At 37.4% G+C, this 20,726-nt stretch overlaps 1 protein-coding gene across 1 annotated transcript in view; it reads left to right on the plus strand.

Annotated features, from left to right (window-relative positions):
* The window catches only part of Mypn (myopalladin), a 98,833-nt gene that overhangs the window by 33,026 nt on the left and 45,081 nt on the right, over positions 1-20,726 (plus strand). The window contains exons 4-9 of the mRNA XM_026394643.2: positions 2,737-2,912; positions 5,147-5,198; positions 8,436-8,550; positions 10,033-10,104; positions 17,313-17,454; positions 19,942-19,965. Of these exons, the coding sequence (XP_026250428.1) occupies positions 2,737-2,912; positions 5,147-5,198; positions 8,436-8,550; positions 10,033-10,104; positions 17,313-17,454; positions 19,942-19,965 (581 nt within the window). The remainder of the gene's footprint in view (positions 1-2,736; positions 2,913-5,146; positions 5,199-8,435; positions 8,551-10,032; positions 10,105-17,312; positions 17,455-19,941; positions 19,966-20,726) is intronic.

Raw genomic sequence — 20,726 nt, forward strand, 5'->3', positions numbered from 1 at the left:
AACCTAACAATCATTGAAAATAGGTGGTAACATGTAACTTTGAGTAGGAGGTGACATCTGAGCCAAGTTTTGGTGCATAAATTCTATTTGCAGTTGCTGAAAGGCAGAGGAAAAGCATCTCAGAAAAACATGAGCAGTGACTTGAATATGGGGGTGACCATGACATATTTATGGAACAGTAGAGAACAGTTTGACTGTTAGAAAGTAGTTGAGTAGGTGGGTTTCCTTTAATGTGCTTTAGAATTTTACTTTATATAAATGGTGGGAGGGAAGAATTAAAGTACTGAGTAGTTAGATCTGAAATGACAATGAAGACTAGTAAATACCAAGATTCTTTAATTTTTTACACTGATTAGTTATAATATTCCTCCCCTTAATTGCTTTTTGTTATGTTGATTAATAATTATTTCAAAAAGTAAAAATAGTATAAAAGGGTACAAGGACACATCTTACTCCTATAAATCATCATCCACCTTGTGTTACCCCCACAGGCAGCTACTCTTAACTTTCATTTTATTCTATCCAGTTTTCTTTATGCAAATGCAAATGAGTTAGTATCTTATTTCTTGCCTCCCTAAATCTGTTTCCTATGGCTGCCATGACAAATTTTCACAAATCGGATGACTTAAAACAACAGAAATTTATTCTCATACAGTTCTGAAGAATAGAAGTCTGAAATCAAAGTGTCATCAAGATTGGATGTGGTGGCCTAAGCCTGTAATCCCAGCAACTCAGGGAGGCTGAGGCAGGAGGATTGAAAGTTCAAAGCCAGCCTCAGCAATTTAGTGAGCCCCTACGCAATTTAGTGAGACCCTGTCTCAAAATAAAAAAAGAAAATGGGCTGGGGATGTAGCTCAGTGATAAAGCATCCCTGGATTAAATCCCTAATACCCCCCCAAAAAAGGTGGGTGGTTCACCTGGGCTGTGTTCCATTTGAGACTCTGAGTAAAATCCTTCCTTGCCTCTCCCTGGTTTCTGGTAGTGGATATCAGTCCTTGGTGCTCCTTGGCCTACAACTGCATCACTCTCATCTCTACCTCTGTCATCACAGGGGTCCCCCATGTGTCTTTATTTTTATGTAGGATTTTCATTCTCTTATAAGAACCTCAGCCATATTGGATTAAGGCCCACCTTAACTTGATTACATCTGCAAAGACTTTTTAAAGACATTTTTTCAAATAAGATCATATTCTCAAGCACAGGGGGTTAGGACTTCAACATATTTTTGGGGGATATATAATTCAATCCATAACTCATTTCTCAAACAGAGCTAACACCCTATATCTACTATTTTGCAGCTTACAATTAAAATATAACTGTGTATCTTAGGATTCTTCCACATCAGTGATCTTACTCTCTTTTTAGATCACAGCATGTTCCACTGTGTGGCTCTATTGTAGTTTATTGATCAGTTCCCTAAAAATGGACACTTGGCTTGTTTTCAATCTTTGACTATTTCAATGAGTAGCTTGTACATATATCATTTTGTGTGTGTTTGGAAGTCCATCTGTATGATAGATTCCAACAAGTGGGTTTGTTAGGTCCAAGAATAAATGTATGTGTGATTATGGCAGTATTTCCACATTCCTTTCATAGGTGTTATGCCATGTTACATTCCCACTAATGATGTATGAGAATGATCAAACCTTTAGATTTGCCAATCTGTGATATGAGAAGTGACATTTCCATTGAACTTTAATGTTTATTTTTCTTATTATGCACCTCCACATCTTCAACATCATTTTATATTATTATGTTGTATAAACTTTTAGCCAGAAAACTTGGCAAGGTAGAAACTTGTATTATAGTATAACATCAATTATATAGAATTATAATTAAATACTTAACTTAGGTTATTTTCCAGAGTGGGCTCTCTCCTGGGGAAATATGACTCATCCTTCTTACTTTAGTGACTCAAGTAACGGAACAAATTAATTTTCAGTTAGGTCAGATACAATTTAACAGCAGGGATGAGTGTATACCACTTCACAAAGCTTTATTATCTATTCAATGTTCTCTAAATAAGCTAAAGAAGTGTTTATTTAATGCCCACTATAGAAAGCTGAAAGGCACTTTTGGAGAAGTCAAGTTCCATATCAAACACCCTTGTCTTTCTACCCTACTCTCCTACTCTTCCTAGTTGGCTGTACTTGCTTTCTATCTTCTTGCAATTGTAGCCCCCCACTTTTTTTTTTAATTCCTGGTGCTAAGAATCACATCCAAGGCCTTGTACATGCCCAACCCTTTTTATTTTTTTTATTTTGAGATAATTTAGTCTCCTAAATTGCCCAAGCTGCCCTAGAATTTGCTATCCTTTGTTTCAGATTGCCAAGTGGCTGGGATTGCAGGCATGGGCCACTGTACCTAGCTTGTATCTTTTTTTGCTGGTGCTGGGGATTGAATTTGGGCCACTGTACCTAGCTTGTAACTCTTTTTGGTGGTGCTGGGGATTGAACTTGGGGCCTTGTGCACATAAGGCAAGCACTCTACCAACTGAGCTATATCCCCAGCCCTTGTATCATTCTTAATAAGAGCAACTTTCCAATCTCATGAGTAAAGTGTCAATGTGATTTGAATACTGCCAACTCTCTCATTGTCACAATCAAATAACAGATTGTTTAATGTTCTGACTCTTAGTTTTTCACAGTTTTCTTCTTACGAAGTATCTAGAGCCATCTATATTATTAAGTCTTGTTTCTTTAGTTGTGTCCAAAGGCCATATTCCCTTGCTTGCAGGTGGTACTGTGAAGGCAAGGAGCTTGAAAATTCCCCAGACATTCACATCGTCCAGGAAGGAAATCTGCATTCGTTAACCATTGCTGAAGCCTTTGAAGAGGACACAGGACGCTATTCCTGCTTTGCTTCCAACATCTATGGGACAGATTCAACTTCTGCTGAAATTTATATAGAAGGTAAAGTAAAATACTCCTGAAGCTTAATGCATATATTTATAATAAATACATTTTTAAAATTTTTTTCAGTTGTCAATGAACCTTCATTTTATTTATTTATTTGTATGTGATGCTGAGAATTGAACCCAGTGCCTTACACATGCTAGGCAAGCACCCTACCAATGAGCTACAACTGCAGCCCTAAATAAACATTTATTGAGGGCTATTCTACCAAAAAAAAAAACCCCAGTAAACTTACATATTGATGAATGTATATTATGATGAGATACAGAAAACAAATGAAATAAATATATAAAATATATAATATGATAGGTACATGTAACTAGAAAAATAGCAAGAAAGATGGCTAGGAGTTATATGTGTATGCATGTGAGTGTGTAGGTGTGTCTGTGTGTGCGTGTGTGTGTGTGTGTGTGTGTGTGTGTGACTTTAGATAAGGTGGCAGTGAAGATTTCCCTAACCAGGTGACATTTGAATGGAGACCTAGGAAAGTGAGAAAGTGAGCTCCAAAGATAGTCAAGAGAAAACCACACAAGGCAAAGGAAGCAGCAAGTGCAGTGGCCCTGAGGTGAGAGTTTTAAGGTAGAGAGGAGCCAGCATTGCCTGGCTCCTCATTCCAAGGGAAAAAGTAATATGAGATCTACTAGGGAGGCTAATACAGGAAGGTCACAAGGTGGAGACGAGTCTGGGCAAATTAAGGAGATTATGGCTCAAAAAAAAAAAAAATATATATATATATATATATTATATATATATTGTGTGTAGAAATATACATATATTTCTACACACACACACACACACACACACACACACGTGTAGAATGTAGTTTGATGGTAGAGTGCTTACCTAGCATCTGTGAGGTCCTGAGTTTAATCCTTAACAGCACAAAAAGAAGAGAAATGAAAGGCAAATTTGGGGCTGTGGTGTAGCTCAGTGGTAGAGCACTTTAGCACGTGTGAGGCCATGATTTCAATCCCCAGTACCACCCAAAACAACACACACAAACACACACACACACACACAAAAAGCAATAGAAGATGAGGTCAAAAGTACAAGATGGGGTTAAAGTAGAGGGAGATAGATGAGCAGATCATATAAATCTTTGTACGTTGTTGCAAGGACTTTGGTTTTACTCTGAGGGAGATGGGAAATTCTGGAGGGTTTTAAGCAGAGAGATGGCATGACCTGATTTAGTTTTTAACAGAGTCACTCTTGCTTCTTGTTGAGAATATATTGCAGGGAGTCAAAAGTAGAAGCATGGATACCAGTTGGGAACCTTGGAAAAGCATTTATCTCAGTAGAAAACTTAGATGATTAATTTTAGGAAAGAAATCAATCTATGTTACTCCTGTATCTACTAAGTTTTGTTCCTATTTTAAGTCATCCTCTGAGTTTTTTTCTGGGGACCATTCATCAGTACTTTTTCTACCTATTATACCTTAGGTACACCTTGGTTTTAGCACTTACATATTGTACTACTATGGCAAAAATGTCTGTTTACCAACTAGATTGCAAGGCCAGGACTGTCTCATCTTCTTTACTTTTATCTCCAATACCTTACATAATACCAAGTGCATAGTGAATATTTGATAAACATTTATTAAAGAAATACACTAGTAGGAATGTGTTATGTTTTTATCCTCAGATTCTCAGAGTATGATAAATACCTCCAGATTTAGCTCTGTTATATCTTCCTGGAATTCACTATCTTGAGAAGTAAATCCGGGATCAAGGCTGTGCTAACAGTGCTGAGATTGGATTGTTGGGTTTTTTTTCTTTGTGGCAACTGGACTTCAAACACCCCCACTTCCAAAATGAAGTTTGACCTGCTAATATTAGGGCAGGACGGAAGAATATCCACCTACACCTACAATGTCTAGAATCCAATGTAATCCCTTCTTCTAGTCAATCTGTGTAGGCCAGAGCATGAGAATTTCTAACACCAGAGAATGGCTGCAAACCTGGACAGTCCAACGATATCAGGAGGTGTTTTACATAGTAGAGCAATTTGAAGTTGGACCAACTAGCTTGAACTCCATCACTAACTAGCTATGTGACCTTGAACAATTCCTTCAACTTTTAGGTGTCTTTCTCCTCATTTGTCAAATTGAATGTTAGCGTAGGGAATCACTGAGTTCATTTCTAAGTCTAAGATTCTTCAAATATCTAGAACTAGCTTAAAAATATTGAAATTATTGTCTTTAAAAGCTCATATTTTGTTTTTAATTCTCCAGGAGTTTCTTCTTCTGATTCAGAAGGGGACCCTAACAAGGAAGAGATGAATCGGTAATTCTAATTTTCTATCTTATAGACTCAGTATCCTCAGATACTAAAAAAAGTCCTAACTGGTTACTAGAACTTGAGGAGAGAGGCATATTTGGAGAAGACTCTACTTATTTTGCTTAAGTCTTGCTTAAGATTAATTGGAATATTCTCAGTATTTAAAATATGAGGTGACACTTGTAAAATATTGTATTTATATCTACAGAGTATAAAAACCAATAACCCAATAGTTTAAAAAGCTCATATTTAGATAGTACTATAAGAACACAAAATTTGGTTATCCTAAATTATATATGAAATATATTTTAACTTTTATATATTATTCATAATTTTATGTATTTTATATACATACCATTTAAAAATATTTACATCTCTTATTTACTGTGTGTATATATGTATAGATGTGTGTATATGTTCATATACATATATTTGATCTGGAAAAGTTATATCCTTTTTGCTAAATAGTTGTACTATATACTGAACAAACTTGCATCCATTCATTTGTTAGTTTCTGCAACCATTGACTGAGCACCTACATTACCCCAGGCACTACACTAGATGCAATGGATATTAAGAAAAGTCAAGGCTGGCATGGTGGTGCATCCCTATGATCCCAATTGCTCAGGAGGCTGAGACAAGAGGATCTTGACTTCAAAGCCAGCCTCAGCAACTTAGTGAGCCCCTAAGCAACTCAGTGAGACCCTGTCTCAACATAAAATATAAAAAAGAGCTGGGGATATGGCTCAGTGATTGAGTGCCCCTGGGTTCAATTTCCGGTACAAAAATAAAGAAAGATCAGATGCTTCCTTCTTTCAGGAGGTTCACACCTAGTAGAAGGCAATATAGAGGTAGCAAGAAATGAATACCAAACATATAGATGATAAGAGTTATATAATAGTCTATGATGACCATGTGCATGGTGTACAGGACTTGGTACAAAAGAAGAGTTATTGGTTGGGGGTGCAGGGAGAGATCAAGAAAGGTTTTACAGAGTGGGTGATCCTAAACTGAACCTTTGAAGAACAGAAGGAGGATACCCCCCCAAAAGGGAGAGAGGAGCATTCCAGCAGAAGTCCTGGGAATAGAAACAGACCTAGTAACCATTCCTGAGGCTACCTGAAACAAACAGAAATATCTGGGAGCCTGGTTGAAGAGACATAAACTGTGTTACCCCTATCGAGAGTAAGCTCCGTGAGGGCAGAAATCGTTTTACTCTTCAGAATCTTTTGTGTTTATCTACCTGGCAATGAGAATTTGCTTTCAGCTCCTGTGCAGGAACATTCAGGACCAGAGTCAAGGATGCTCCCTTTAACCACTTCCTCATCATTCTCAAGGCCTTGCTCCAGTTTCTTCTTCCTGCTGGCCTTCCATGCCAGCCTCTTCCTTAGAGGGATGCCCCAGCCCTCTTCTCTCTTCTACAGTCTCCAAAGTATTACTGATTATTCTCTATGAGATCATTCTGCTCCTATCATTTTCCTTCTTTAAAAAAAAATTATCTATGGGAAAACAAAATAAGAAACATTAAAAAAAAACTTAAAGCCTTATTCAGTGGAGGATCCACTAGTCTTACCTGGCCTCCATCTTGGGCTGTCTACACTGCTGACATCTCACTCAAAACAATGCATGGTTCATCTTTTATTTTTCATGGCAAATTCCTACTTATCCTTCACAACCTGGACTAAGTATTCTTCCTCTTGGGTTTCTGTAATCAATTCCTCTTCTATTACACACTCATCACTCCTCCCTCAAGGTTTCCCATAAATATGTTAAAAATTTAATGGTATGAATTTTGATACATTAATTATGCAAGAAATAGTTCATTTATTTATTTGCTATAAATCTAATTGTATTAGTTAAAATTTAACTTCAATTGTATATAATAGAAACCCAAATTAACTGTGATTTAAATGAGATAGATAGTTCTTATTTACATAAAAATCAGGTAAATGGCTTCGCATTCTAGTAGGTTTCAGTCTGCTACCAGGTTTCTGCTTCATCTCATGTTAAGGTACACCCTCATTTTCTTAGTTTAAGATACCAAGGAATAAAGGGTATGTCCATCTCCTTTGTAAGGTCAGCTTTCTAAATAGCATATTTCACTATCCCTCATATCCCATGACTAAAAAGAGCCATTTGGCCACACCTAGTTGGAATGAAGATTGGGGCATGTAGTCTTTTGGAGCAGTCATGTAAGGAAATCAGGGGTTTTGTTATTGCAGAAGAAAACCCATGCTTTAGAGACAATGATAGGCTTTGCATCACCATGTAATTCTGCTTCTTAGACTCCATCCTGCCTGGTTAGGATCTGTCATTATTGGGTGTCTCTTCCCCCTCCACAGTTATGCAAAGATTCCTCTGATAAATATGGAGCAGTATGGGAGCAAGCATCACTCTAAGCACCTGGCATGAATTATCTAACTCTCACAAAACCCCTGTGGAATAAGAATTACTGTTCCCCCATTTTAGAGTTGAGGAAGCTGAGACACAAGAGAGGTAACATTCAGACCAAAGACAGGGAAGCCTTCTGTCAATGGTCATCTCTTCTCCTGGGTTACAGGTGAGAGGCCCATGTGCTAGATCTCAGTCTTTAAGTCCAGTGTTGTTTCTTCCCGACATGCTTCAGGACTGATGTTTTAGCAAGACTGGAACCTTCCACCTTTCCTCTGAATTTAGGTTCTTCCCCTTGCCAGGCTGTCTGGCCAGATCCACAGATCTTTCTGCCTTCCCCACAAACCAAATAATCTTTCCTCCACAACCTTGTCAAGAATACTTCCCAGTTCTTTTGACCTTAAAAAAAAATCCCTTCAATTTATGTAAACTTGAAGATTTTGGATTATTATTGCTTTCTGCCATGTCACAATCCCAGAGGTAACAATATACAAAGCTTGGCCTCTTACTTGGAACAACAAGAGGGAAAATACAGACAACAACAAAACAAATCTAAACAAGATGTCCTCTGCACAGGGTTCTGTCACATCTTACATCTCAGGTGATTTGACTCCCTGGCTACACTGAAAGCAAGTGACCCAAGGACAATGGTGGCATATCCATCTTCATATTTGCATTTCCTAACAAACTGTATAGAAAGGAAACTCTCGGTAAACATTTGTAGAATATTGTCAAACAAAGATTTGTATTACATCCAACTATAAGGAGTGATGACATTATTAGTTTTGCCGACAGAGTTTTCACACACATTTGTAGTTCTGATTTATAATCTATATTTTAAAAATTTCTCAGAATCCAGAAGCCAAATGAGGTGTCATTACCTCCTACTACCTCTGCCGCCATTCCTCCAGCAGTGCCCCAAGCTCAGCATTTGGTGACCCAGCCCAGAGTGTCAACCATCCAGCAGGTATAAGAATCTAGGTGAAACACAAGTGCCATGGACCGTGATGGACATGCACTGTGACCATGAGCTTCTTGTATAGCATGATCATACTCTTCTTTGTTGCAACTAGTCATCATAATAATCACTTTGGGGGCTGGGGGTGTAGGTTAGTGGTGAATAACATCACTGTAGATTTGTTACATTATCTATCCATGCACAATCAAAGCCCTGAGTTCAACCTCCAGCACTACAAAAAAATTAAATTTAATTTAAAAATAAATTCAACTTAAAAAAACATACAAAATAAAGTTACATGATAATTAATTTGTACTTCCCATGTATGGGGAAAGTGGTTGCTATTGCTTTGTGAACTTCTTACCTAGTTACATGGGCAAATATCAAAGGAAAAGAAGCTCTTTATGAGCTTGTCTCTGACATTCCAGCTTTTTAAAGAGGGCTGATTACATATCTAGTGAGCTACCAGTTCTCAGATTGACCCAGGACAAACATTCTATACTGTAAAACTTAGTTTCATGGAGATGCAAAGAATTCTACTTTCTGAGTAAGCAGGTACAAAATTATTTTTTAGAAAACAGCAAAAAGGCTCTTTTGAGTCAATAAAAAATAATAATAATATATGCTTATAGCCACACATGGTGGCACATGCCTGTAATTCCAGTAACTCGGGAGGCTGAACCACTAGGATTGCCAGTTCAAGACGAGCCTCAGCAACTAGTGAGACCTTGTCTCAAAAGAAATAAAAAGGGCTGGGGATGTACCTCAGTGGTAATTTGCCCTGGGTTCAATCCCTAGAACTGTAGTAAGAATAACAACAACAACAATAACAAAATGCTTATTGTAAAAACATTTAAAAAGTACAGACATATACTGAATAAAAACTTTGGCCAAATTTCTACCTCTATGCCCCCTCTTCTCAGAAGTACCTCTTATTAATGGTTTCTAGCAGACAGTTCCAGGCATTTTCTAGGCAAATATAAAAATAAATATATGTATATACTTTAAAACATATGAAATCATACTATCGAAATATGTTCGTAAGATGTTATAGATATGTTTGTTGACCAATGATAATATATTTAAATATGTTATCTACAACCTTTTTGAAAAAAAGTTCAGAGTTTCTTCTCTAGCCCATTTAGTAATGCACAGAGATCAAGTTTTAGTCCTAATCCACTGGTTTTCAAACTGTGATTGAGGCAGCCCTAGGGATTTTATGGGACCTCTTCAGGAGGTTAGGTCCAATTACATGCATCCATGTGAAGGGGCTGGAGTAGAATGGACACCACATATTTTACAGCCACCGTGACCTAGAAAGAAATGCAATCAATTCAGACTAAAATCTGAAGTTTATGATTCATAAACTTAGAAAGCATGTCTTTTGATTTGGGATTAATTTTACACATCACATTCTGTAGATTTGTTGTATTATCTATTCATGTAATGATTTTAGTGACCATGACTCTATTGCTTGTTCCCTTCTAACAGTGTCAGAGCCCTACCAACTATTTGCAAGGATTGGATGGAAAACCTATCATTGCAGCTCCTGTGTTTACAAAGGTAATCAAAATATGGCTTCCTTCTGTCCTGGCTTTAGGGACACTGCAGCATCCAAATGAAGTTTATGAAACAAGATTTGCTGATTTTATCTCAGGACTTTGGTCTCTTTATAAGTACAAATAAGCTTTAGGTTTTTTTGTTTTTGTTTTTGTTTTGTTTTGTTTGTTGGTTGGTTGGTTGGTTTGAGGTAATTGTCCAAATATCATTCCCAGTCCTTGATTTCTAATGTCAGTTTTTACACTGATCCTGATGGTCACACCTGAGGATCAGGTGATAAGATTCTAGTCACTTACTACTCTAGAGGTTTCTCTGGACTTTCAGAAGAATCTAGTTGCAGGTACCTGTTTTTGTGCTCAAGGAGATGAAGTTAAATGCTCTTGGGAGGTTGAATGGAAAGCCTCACTCAAGGACAAAGAGCTTTCTCTTTCTGTTCCATGGTGTCAGCTATTGTGGAGTCATCAAATTCTGAGTCACATAGTCTTTGTATTTAGAACTGGAAAATTCAGTTGGGCACTTTCATTTACAAATGAAAAAAACCTCGGGGGAAAGCCAGAGAGATTAAGCGATTTGGCCAATGTCACAGGACTAGTTAGTAGCAGAATGAGGATGAGAAACAGGTTCTCCCACTTCTCAGCCTTTCGTTCTTTCTTTTATATAACAAACTGTTCATATGTTGCCCCAGACAGTGAGTTCAAAGGTGAAAAAGTTGAGTCACATTGCATTTTTCAGTATTCTGAAGACCAAATAGGTGCAACCTATGCCTGGATTTATGTTCATTGTTTGTATGAACACCCACCTAGGTCTCAAAAGATTTTATCTTCTAAGATATAAGCATGGGTATTACAGAAGTGGTTATCAATTGTGGTTAACTCTCTTCTCCAAGGGTCCATTGGTAATGTTTGGAAACATTTTGGGTTGTCACAATTGGAGGGGGGCTGCTAACATTCTATACTGAATAGGATGGTAGCCCCCAAAATAAAGAATTATCCAGCCCCAAGTGTCAGTAGGGGTGAAGTTGAGAAATCCCAATTTCAAGCAAAATGGTCAAAATGGTCTCTTGCAATGAGTACTAACACTTAAAAGAGCTAAGTTCACAACTTCCACAGAAGCATTCATTTCAAGGAAATCCTGACAAATCATACCGACTCATGCAAAATGGTTTTCCAAAATCCATCATGAAGTCTAGCTGGTGACTACCTATATCTATATCAGTTAGGCACATTTTCATAGGTAAAACAAGATGCCTCTCAATTTTTCAGGTTGGTTTACTATAACCTGCCCCTGAGGTTTCAGTTTTACTATTTTCAAAGACTTGAAATAGAAAAGCAATGTGTTGTGACTAGTGGATACAAGACTTTGAGGAGGAATTAAAGAAGGACCTTTGTGAGGGGCGGGGTATATGTATGTGTGCATGTGTAAAATATAGCTAACAGAGCTTTTTCTTGTCATCTCTTATTGCCACTGCTAAATCACCTAGTCTTACGATACAGCGTAAGTGCCACAAAAATGTTCTATTTATTTTAATTTGCCATGCCCATTTGTCATACCTTAGAGACTGCTGACTCTTCATGGCACTAAACCACCAAGGAGTTTATACCTGGCCTCAATAAAGTCTCCTCTTTTCTGTTCTGCAACACCATCTGCCTCACCAGATAGTTGACACCAGAGAGGTGTCCTTATCTCCACTCAATTTCAAATCTTAGGTGCCCTAGTTCCAAGCATTCAGATCACCCAGAGCACATGTGTCTGGTACATTTATCAAAGATAAAGTTGTTTACTCTCTCTTTCCCAATCACCTTGAAAGCTCCCTGTAATGAATAGATAGGAGTTCATAAGGTAATAATAGGTCCAAAGCTATTTTTATTATTTTAACAAGTCTGATAGGAACCTTTAACATTAATTCTTTACACTTCATTTTCACAGGTTGATGAACACATCAGGTTTAGTTGCTTTTGTGTGGTGACTGATCAACTCCTAATTAGATTGGCAGATACATATGCCTTTAATAAATAAAATGGGAAAATGAATTAATCATTAGATAAGGCATTTGTTAGGTAAAATCTCTGTATGCATTAGCTTCATGGTGGGAAAATGGTCCCTGGTACCTAAACTCTGGGCAGGCTTTCTCCGCCCTCTGACTTGTGATTTTGCCTCCATAAATGGGATGAGGATTGTACAGACATAGGGCACTAGGATAGGCTGTGGCTCAAATTCCAGAGAGACTTATCAACCACAGTGTGCTTGCGTTAGTTTCCGTCAGCCAGGGCAAGATTGAGGTCATAGTCACTGCCAGTGTCATTAGCGAATTTCTGAGTCAGAGCTACCAAGGATGGTTTCACGTGGCCATGAGCAATGATAACAGATCATTTGCATATGTTTGTTGGGTTATCCCTGCTCTATTTACTTCTTTGGGAACTTCCGGAGCTCCAGCCCCTGTGACTCACTTTCTATACTGCCCAACAAAGCATTTCTTCACCAGTTATGGCAAGAAGGCTCGTTTTGTTTTAAAGCAATGATTAGAGAGCAGAGTTTTATTTAACTCCTTTGGCCATGGAAAATTACTTTCTAAACAAGGTTAAAATGAAAAGGAGAATGGCCCAGAAAAGCAGTGGTAGAGTTTAAGAGAAGGTGATGGAATATATATACTTGTTCACTGATCTACTTAAGAGAATTTCTGTGTTTTTGTTTGTGGTGCCAGGAGCCAACCAAGGGCCTCATACATATTCTGCAAGTGTTCTACCTCTGAGCTCCCAGCTCCCCAGCCCTCTTAGGTTTTTAAATGCTTTTAATTGTGGGTAGAGCTAGACTATCCTTCGTTCTCTATGCAGCATCGAAAATATTTTCACTTTGCCATGGGGGGAACAGGACTCACACTTCTTGAGCAGGAGAGAGGGAGGTGATCAAATTAGAATCTTGCTCCTATCACTGCTCCCACTCAACAGCAGCTGCTCTGGCAGGCTTTCAAGGCTGCAGCGGCTCTGGCTCCAACTACTTCAGCAGTAATTTGAAGAGTGCAAGGGGGCAGGGGAAGTGAGAATTTGAAGAGCACTTCATTATATAATAGTAGAGAAGGGAAACCCTGAAATCATGGGGCCCAGTAGTTGAATCCAGACTTCTGAAGATTTCATGGGGGGCTGGGGATGTGGCTCAAGCGGTAGCGTGCTCGCCTGGCATGTGTGCGGTCTGGGTTCGATCCTCAGCACCACATACAAAGATGTTGTGTCCGCCGAAAACTAAAAAAAAAATAAATATTAAAGAAAAAAAAAAAAAAGATTTCATGGGCTCTTCTCCCTAGCCCATCAATTCCAGAGAATTTTTCACAGAGCACCTGTGACAATCCAGGGGGAAAGGACTTTCAATAAGTTTTTTAATCTGTAAAAACTGCTCTGATCCAACTCCAGCCTAAAGTGCTGTACACATACATTTGCATCATGTCCCAAGGTGCTAAAATATTGACTGGGTTTAAAAACAAATAAAATGATAAAGTGAACCTTGTAGCTGACATTTTTAAAAAATATATTTATTTTTTAGTTTTAGGTGGACACAATATCTTTATTTTATTTTTATGTGGTGCTGAGAATCGAACCCAGTGCCTCATGCATGCTAGGTGAGTGCATTACCACTTGAGCCACATCCCCAACCCCTAGCTGACATCTTTTAACCAATAAAGGAGATGCTCCTTCTCAAGAATGTCCCTAAATGCTATTTGTGGGAAGAGATCTACCAAGCAGAAATTGTGTCTTTTCAACTCACATTTATAACATCTGGTACTGTGCTTGGCACAAAGCAGGCACATTGTAATATTTATTCTGTGGCAAAGAACTTCCATTTCAGTTAAGAAAGGATTCTTCTTTTTTTCAGCATTTTGTGGCTTTAGAGCAGAAGGGAAAAAATTCAATATCAAGTGACCATGCTTCTCAGGGTTTTGTGTTGTCAAGTTATTTGGAAGAATGTTCTCCCAAATGATCAGTATGATGATGACACACAAGACAGAGTTGCACTTTGGACATTGTTTACCTCTGTAGACCTTTGGTTTTGGGGCCTTTAGTCCAGATCCATAATTCCTAGTAAAGATTAACTTAATCTTTCCTAGGCCATTTCATTTGTCTTATTCATCTGTAGTGAGGTTAATATGACTGTGACTAAGCATGTACATATCCTATGTTTTAGTCTGTTTCCTGTTACTATAACAAAATACCTGAGGCTGGGTACTTACAAGAGGAAGAGTGTATTTAATTCACAGTTCTATAGGTTCAAGGGCATGACACTGGCATCAGCTTGACTCCAGTAAAAACCTCATGATGGATAGTATCACAATGATGGGATGAGAAGGAGAGAACACATGGCAAGAGGGAAGTCAGAGTGAGGGGAGGGGCCGGTAACAATTTCCCATCAGGCCCCACCCACCTCTTAAACATCCCACCATCTCTTAACATCATCACACTGGGGACCAAGCTTTTAACAAATATACCTTTATGGGAGCACTTGAACCATATCCAAAGCACATCATCTTTCCATTAGGAAATAGCCTAAGACCCACTATGACAAACAACTGACTTGGACCCTGATATATGCAATATGACCAGCCCTCCTTTTTTTTTTTTTTTTTTTTTTTTTTTTGGTACCAGGGATTGAACACAGGGTTACTTAACCCCTGAGCCAGATTCCCAGCCCTGTTTTATATTTTATTTAGAGACAGGGTCTCACTGAGTTGCTTAGGGCATTGCTAAGTTGCTGAGGCTGGCTTTGAACTCACAGTCCTCCTGCCTCAGCCTCCTAAGCCTCTGGGATTACAGGCAGGCACCACAGTGCCCATCCTAGCTCCTTCTTAAGAGACTTTTCAGAAAGAACAATTTTCAGTGGTAACAACTATTACTGTCCTTATAATTAAGGCTTTCATCAGCTTTCTCTAAGTGGCTTGTAAGAAGACCTTTGGCATCTTTTTTTTCTGAGTATTGATTCACATTGGAATGAAATTTCACCTCCCATCATGGACATTAGTGGGTTTGTTCCATACACTGTAGCTCAAAGGTATCTTGGCTGGCCTCTCAAATAGAACAAAGGTCTTAGTTTTCAGTGTCAAATGAATAATAACAACCAGCCAGTGTTGGTCTAAATCATAAGTAACACAATTTCGAAAGGAAGTCCTTTTTCAAGCAAGGCTTTAGTATATCCTCTGTAGATTGAGAGTTGGCTTACATATCCAAACTGCAAGCCATGTTGAACATATAGATTAACCTCATTTTGCTCACATCCATTTTGTAAATGTGTCATATTTCATTTAATCCCTTCTGTCACCACCTTTTATACTGGGGGGATGGTTGGGAAGGGATGGTTTTCTAATGTGTTTGCTTTAAGATGGAATGAAAACTCCACTATGTATGAAATCCAGAGAAATGTCTGATACTGCTAAAGTTTTCCATAGGCCCCAAGGCTCCCATTTAGCACAGAATTTGCTCCGAGGTCAAGGTGAAGGACATATTCACCTGTTTGCCAGGAGCAGCCAAGACCCATGGATGCTTCCAGCATTTCATTCTTGTCACTGGATGAGGTAGACAAAGAAAAAACAAATTTTCAATAAAATAGTTCTTTATTAATTCAGAAACCACCACCCTGTGCTAATTCCATCATGAATCACTTCAACAAGCAAATTTGGGGATGGGGGAGAAAAAAACACTAACGTTGAACTACAGTGCCCCCTGGCTGTCACAATATCAACATACACACACCCCTGAGGTAAAAGTGCGGTTAAAGGCTTGTGGTTTCTTACTTCTTACTCCTCACCCTTGTAGTCCTTAGACAAATGCTATAAATGTGAAAGGCCTTGCACAAAATATTCTAAGTTGTTCGAACAAAAGCTGTAAAAAAACACCACAAATTATTTTTAATAGTGAATGACAAAAGGAAGAAGGAACTACTGACTTTCCCTTCCTCTTACGTAAGAGCCAGTATTTCCTAAATGCAGGTTCAAAAATTGTAATAACAAAAATCCTTGCAGCCTTTGGTACTTACAGAACTTAGAGACAGTTTAATCAGAATATGTCCATGTTTCTAGTCTTTAGGCCCAAATGGAAAATAAAAATATGCTCTCGCACATGCCAAAGAAACATTTCATAATCAAACGGAATACCAACCACACCAAAGAAGGTGTGATTTTTAAGCTCACAAATCATAATGAATGAGGATGTAGTTCTGAAAGAAAAGTGTGCATTCCATACTCCCATAGAGTCTAGAATCGACTTTACAATTACAGTATCAACTTTTACAATTCAAAGTGAATTTTGTAAGCGTTTTATCATGGAGGTGTCGAAAAGCATTTCACAGAATTACAACATATTTTACAATGACTCCATGTGTGACTACGATTATATAAAGGTTGTCATTGTCTATATGCCTCAATAGATCAGTGAGACTGTACTTGTTAAGACCACATAAGGAAAACAAAACAGCAAGATAAAAAGCAATTTCTAGAACAACAGAATGTAAACTAAACAAAGCCTGCAAGACAAATCAGTTACTTGGCCACAGAGCTGTCCCACATCCTGAACAACCACATTTCTTTGTGGAATAATACTTTACTTCTGTGTTGAATCACCTAGTATATATTAACCACAGATTTTTAAATTATTATCATTATTGTTATTTCTTCTGAAAACCAAATTCTATGTGGGTGTTTACAAACAGAAGTATTTTACTAAAAATTAGCTTCTTTACTCAAAATGTTTTGCAGGATATTTAATAAATTAACTTAGCACAGCAACAGCTGCAAAAGGAAAAATAGTGGGGAAAGAGCTTTATAGAGGTCAGTGGTTCCATATTAAAAAATAGACTCAAATGTACATCCACGGACTCAAAATTGTAGAAAATTTGGAAAAAAATCCAAATATAAAAGAGAGAATGTCTTTTTTTTTTTTTTTTTTTTTTTGATACCAGGGATTGAACTCAGGGGCACTTGACCACTGAATCATATCTCCAAGCCTATTTTGTATTTTATTTAGAGACAGGGCGTCACTGAATTGTTTAGCACCTCACTTTTGCTGAAGCTGGCTTTGAACTCATGAACCTCCTGCCTCGGCTTTCCAAGCCACTGGGATTACAGGCATGTGCCACCACGTCCAGTGAGACAGTGTCTTTCATAAAATTCAACACTGAGACTACATTCCAAAGATATATTCTTTTTGGTTCTAACAATATTCTTCTCATTCTAGATGCTACAAAATTTGTCAGCCTCTGAGGGTCAGCTGGTTGTCTTTGAATGCAGAGTAAAAGGAGCTCCATCCCCTAAAGTTGAGTGGTACAGAGAAGGGACCTTGATAGAAGATTCTCCAGATTTTAGGATTTTACAGAAAAGTAAGTTGTTGCTGTAAAACTATTTTTCTGATAATTTATTTTTATAAATTGATTATATGTTTATTTTTAAAGTTTTAGCAACTAATTAAAAATATACTAAAAAACTAAGTTAAAAAATCACCTATAATCATATTCCACAAGACTGAACTCTATTATTACTTGGGTGTATATTCCCCAAGAATTTTTTTCCCATGCATATCCTTTAAAATAAAACTGACATGCTGTTTTTTTTTGGAAATGTATTTTTTTACTCAATATTTCATGGGCATATTTCTATGTTAATATAGAACTTTATTAGTCTCAAAAATATCTATTTCATATTTAATCTCCTGTTGAAAATTTAAATTGTTACAATTTTTTACTACTATAAACTAGGCTTCAATGATGCTAACAGCACAAATCTTTGTGATTATCCATAGTTGTTACTTTACAATAACTTTCTAGCACTGAATTGCTATTGTCAGTACATAGTTTTTAGGCTTTTATTATATGTATTGCCAAAATGCCATCTCAAAAAGTTGAGCTAAATTTAGACTGATTATACAATTGATCAGCCAAATTGAGACCCTTTGGGATGTGCAGGGACCCCAAGTATAAACTAGGTCTGTTCCAGACACATGTTGCCCTACCTATACTCTAGCACAACCAGCAATGCAGGGAAATGCCTTTTGCCTCACATGTTCACCAACAATGGTTGCTAACCATTTTTTTAAATCTTCACTAATTTTACAGGCCAAGTATAGGAACAGTTATTTTAATCTGCATATCATTAATCAGATATGGGAGGGTACTTTTTTGTATTTATTTAGGTTTTTTATTTCTTTTATTTCATGTTGGGTTTTGATTCTTTTTATGGTAAGAAAGCTTTATATAGTCAAGTGGTTGATTCTTTTTTTTTTTTTTTTAATCACATACTTTTCAGCTTGTCTTCCAATGCTTTCTCTTTGATCCTTTGCAGTCCCAAAATAAGTTGCAACTTACTTGCTCCTTTGGTTAACTATACAGAACAATCTACTATAGAAAAAACTTGAGAAGGAAATTCACTAAAATATTGGTAGTCTTTCTCTGAGCAGCAAGCCTAGGATCAATTATTTTGCTTCCACTTGCATTTTTGTGTTTTTCAGTTTTTCTGTGATGAACATGTATTACTTTTGTTTTTTAGTTTTTAGGGTTTTTTTTTTTTTTAAAGAGAGAGGAGAGAGAGAGAGAGAATTTTTAATATTTATTTTTTAGTTCTCGGCGCACACAACATCTTTGTTGGTATGTGGTGCTGAGGATCGAACCCGGGCCGCACGCATGCCAGGCGAGAGCGCTACCGCTTGAGCCACATCCCCAGCCCGGGGTTTTGTTTTTCTTTTAACGGAGAAAAGAACATACAAAACTTATTACATGCCTAAAGACATGGGAGTATTAGACTTCTCTTTATCTTTTTGATGAACAAAAATTATATAAACTAGTCATGGTGGTGCACATCTGTAATCCCAGTGGCTCCGGAGGCTGAGGAGGAGCATCACAAGTTCAAAGTTAAGCCTCAGCAATTTAGCAGGCTCTGAGCAACTCAGGGAGACTCTGTTTCAAAATAAGATATAAAAAAGGCTGGGGATTGGCTCAGTGGTTAAGCACCCCTGGGTTCAATCCCTGGTACCAAAAAATAAAATTATATAATTTATTTTATACAACATGATATTTGATATATGCATACATTGTGGAATGACTATACTGAGCTAACATGCATTACCTCACATCACCCCCTCCTTCTTTCATGGCTGAATTATTTGCTTTTTTTCTTCCAATCTCAAAATGGTATTACTTTGATCAGTGTGAAATATGAATAAGAACTACTCCAGGTTTTAGCAGTAGTATCAGAAACAGTAATATATTCTAATACCATTTAAACTGAGAGGGAAAAAAAAAAACCTCCAACAGTTCTATCCATGTAGAATATTCTAAGTTCAACAACAATTTATGGAGTGCCTGCAATTCTATAAACATTCACTGAACTCCAGAATCTGGTTCTATCGTGGGCATTTTCAGGTATGCCAAGGAAATTTAAGATATAGAACCTGTTCTCAAGCAATCTATTATCTATTCTGAGGCTCTTGATCCTAGAAACCACAGAGCAAAAGGTATATTCTACATTTTACATGATCTCTCAGTCTTCACGAGGTTTTTTTCAGGTAAGGCCGAACAAGCACCAATCAAAGCAAGTCATTTCAGAGTCCCAGCCAACTCAGGAACTTTTCCTTGCCAAAGGTTTATGTACCCCAGTGGACCCAGGTGTGTTCCAAGATGCAGCAACATCATTTAGATGCTCTGTTGCTGCCCTTTTCTGTCCCTATTGAGGTTGTGGGTGCTTAGGTCATTAACATCGATAGATTAACTTTATCTAATTACTCCTAAGTATGCAAGAGACTACTAAATTCTACAGGAAACTTCTGATTTAAATTAAACAAATGCTCAGAATTTTTTTCTTTCTTTTTCTTTTAGAACCTCGATCCATGGCAGAACCAGGTAAAGATCATTACAACAGGGGCTGGGGATATAGCTCAGTTGGTAGAGTGCTTGCCTTGTATGCACAAGGCCCTGGGTTTGAGCCCCAGCACCAAAAAACAAAACAAACAAAGATTATTGCAACTTTAATTTTTTTAATATGTAATGAGTGATTTGATATAGATAAGAACATGTTGAAATTACACTGGTGTCAAGAGAAAGAGAAAATTAAAGTTTTAGTAAAAAAAGATCCAAATGAATCCTAGCTATTATAAGAAAATACAATTTGCAAATTTTGAATATATATGCAATACCTGGTATTAATGCAGTGAGTTCTTGATTTTTTTTAATATTTTTTTTAGTTGTAAATGGTCCTTTATTTAATTTATTTATTTATTTGTTTGTTTATTTACTTATTTATTTATATGTGGTGCTGAGGATTGAACCATTCCAGGCAAGGCTCTACCACTGAGCCACAACCCCAGCCCTAGTTCTTGAGTTTTGAGGATTATTTCACAGGAATTATTTCCCTACCATCCTTGGCCTCCAATCATACCTTTCTTAAACTGGGCAGAGCAATTTTTCTGATACCAGATCAATTCCAATTCCACAACCTATGTGCCTCAAATTTGATGCATCAAATTTTGAAATTTGCAGAGACGCAATAAAATGTTTAGTTTGATGCTATTATATTTAGTTGGGGGAATACTAGATGAGATAGATGGAAGTGACAGTAGGTGAAACTCTTACCACTAGAAAATGCAAGTCATTCACAAATCAGG

This window comes from Urocitellus parryii, chromosome 5 (assembly GCF_045843805.1).
Source record: "Urocitellus parryii isolate mUroPar1 chromosome 5, mUroPar1.hap1, whole genome shotgun sequence".
NCBI lineage: Eukaryota > Metazoa > Chordata > Mammalia > Rodentia > Sciuridae > Urocitellus > Urocitellus parryii.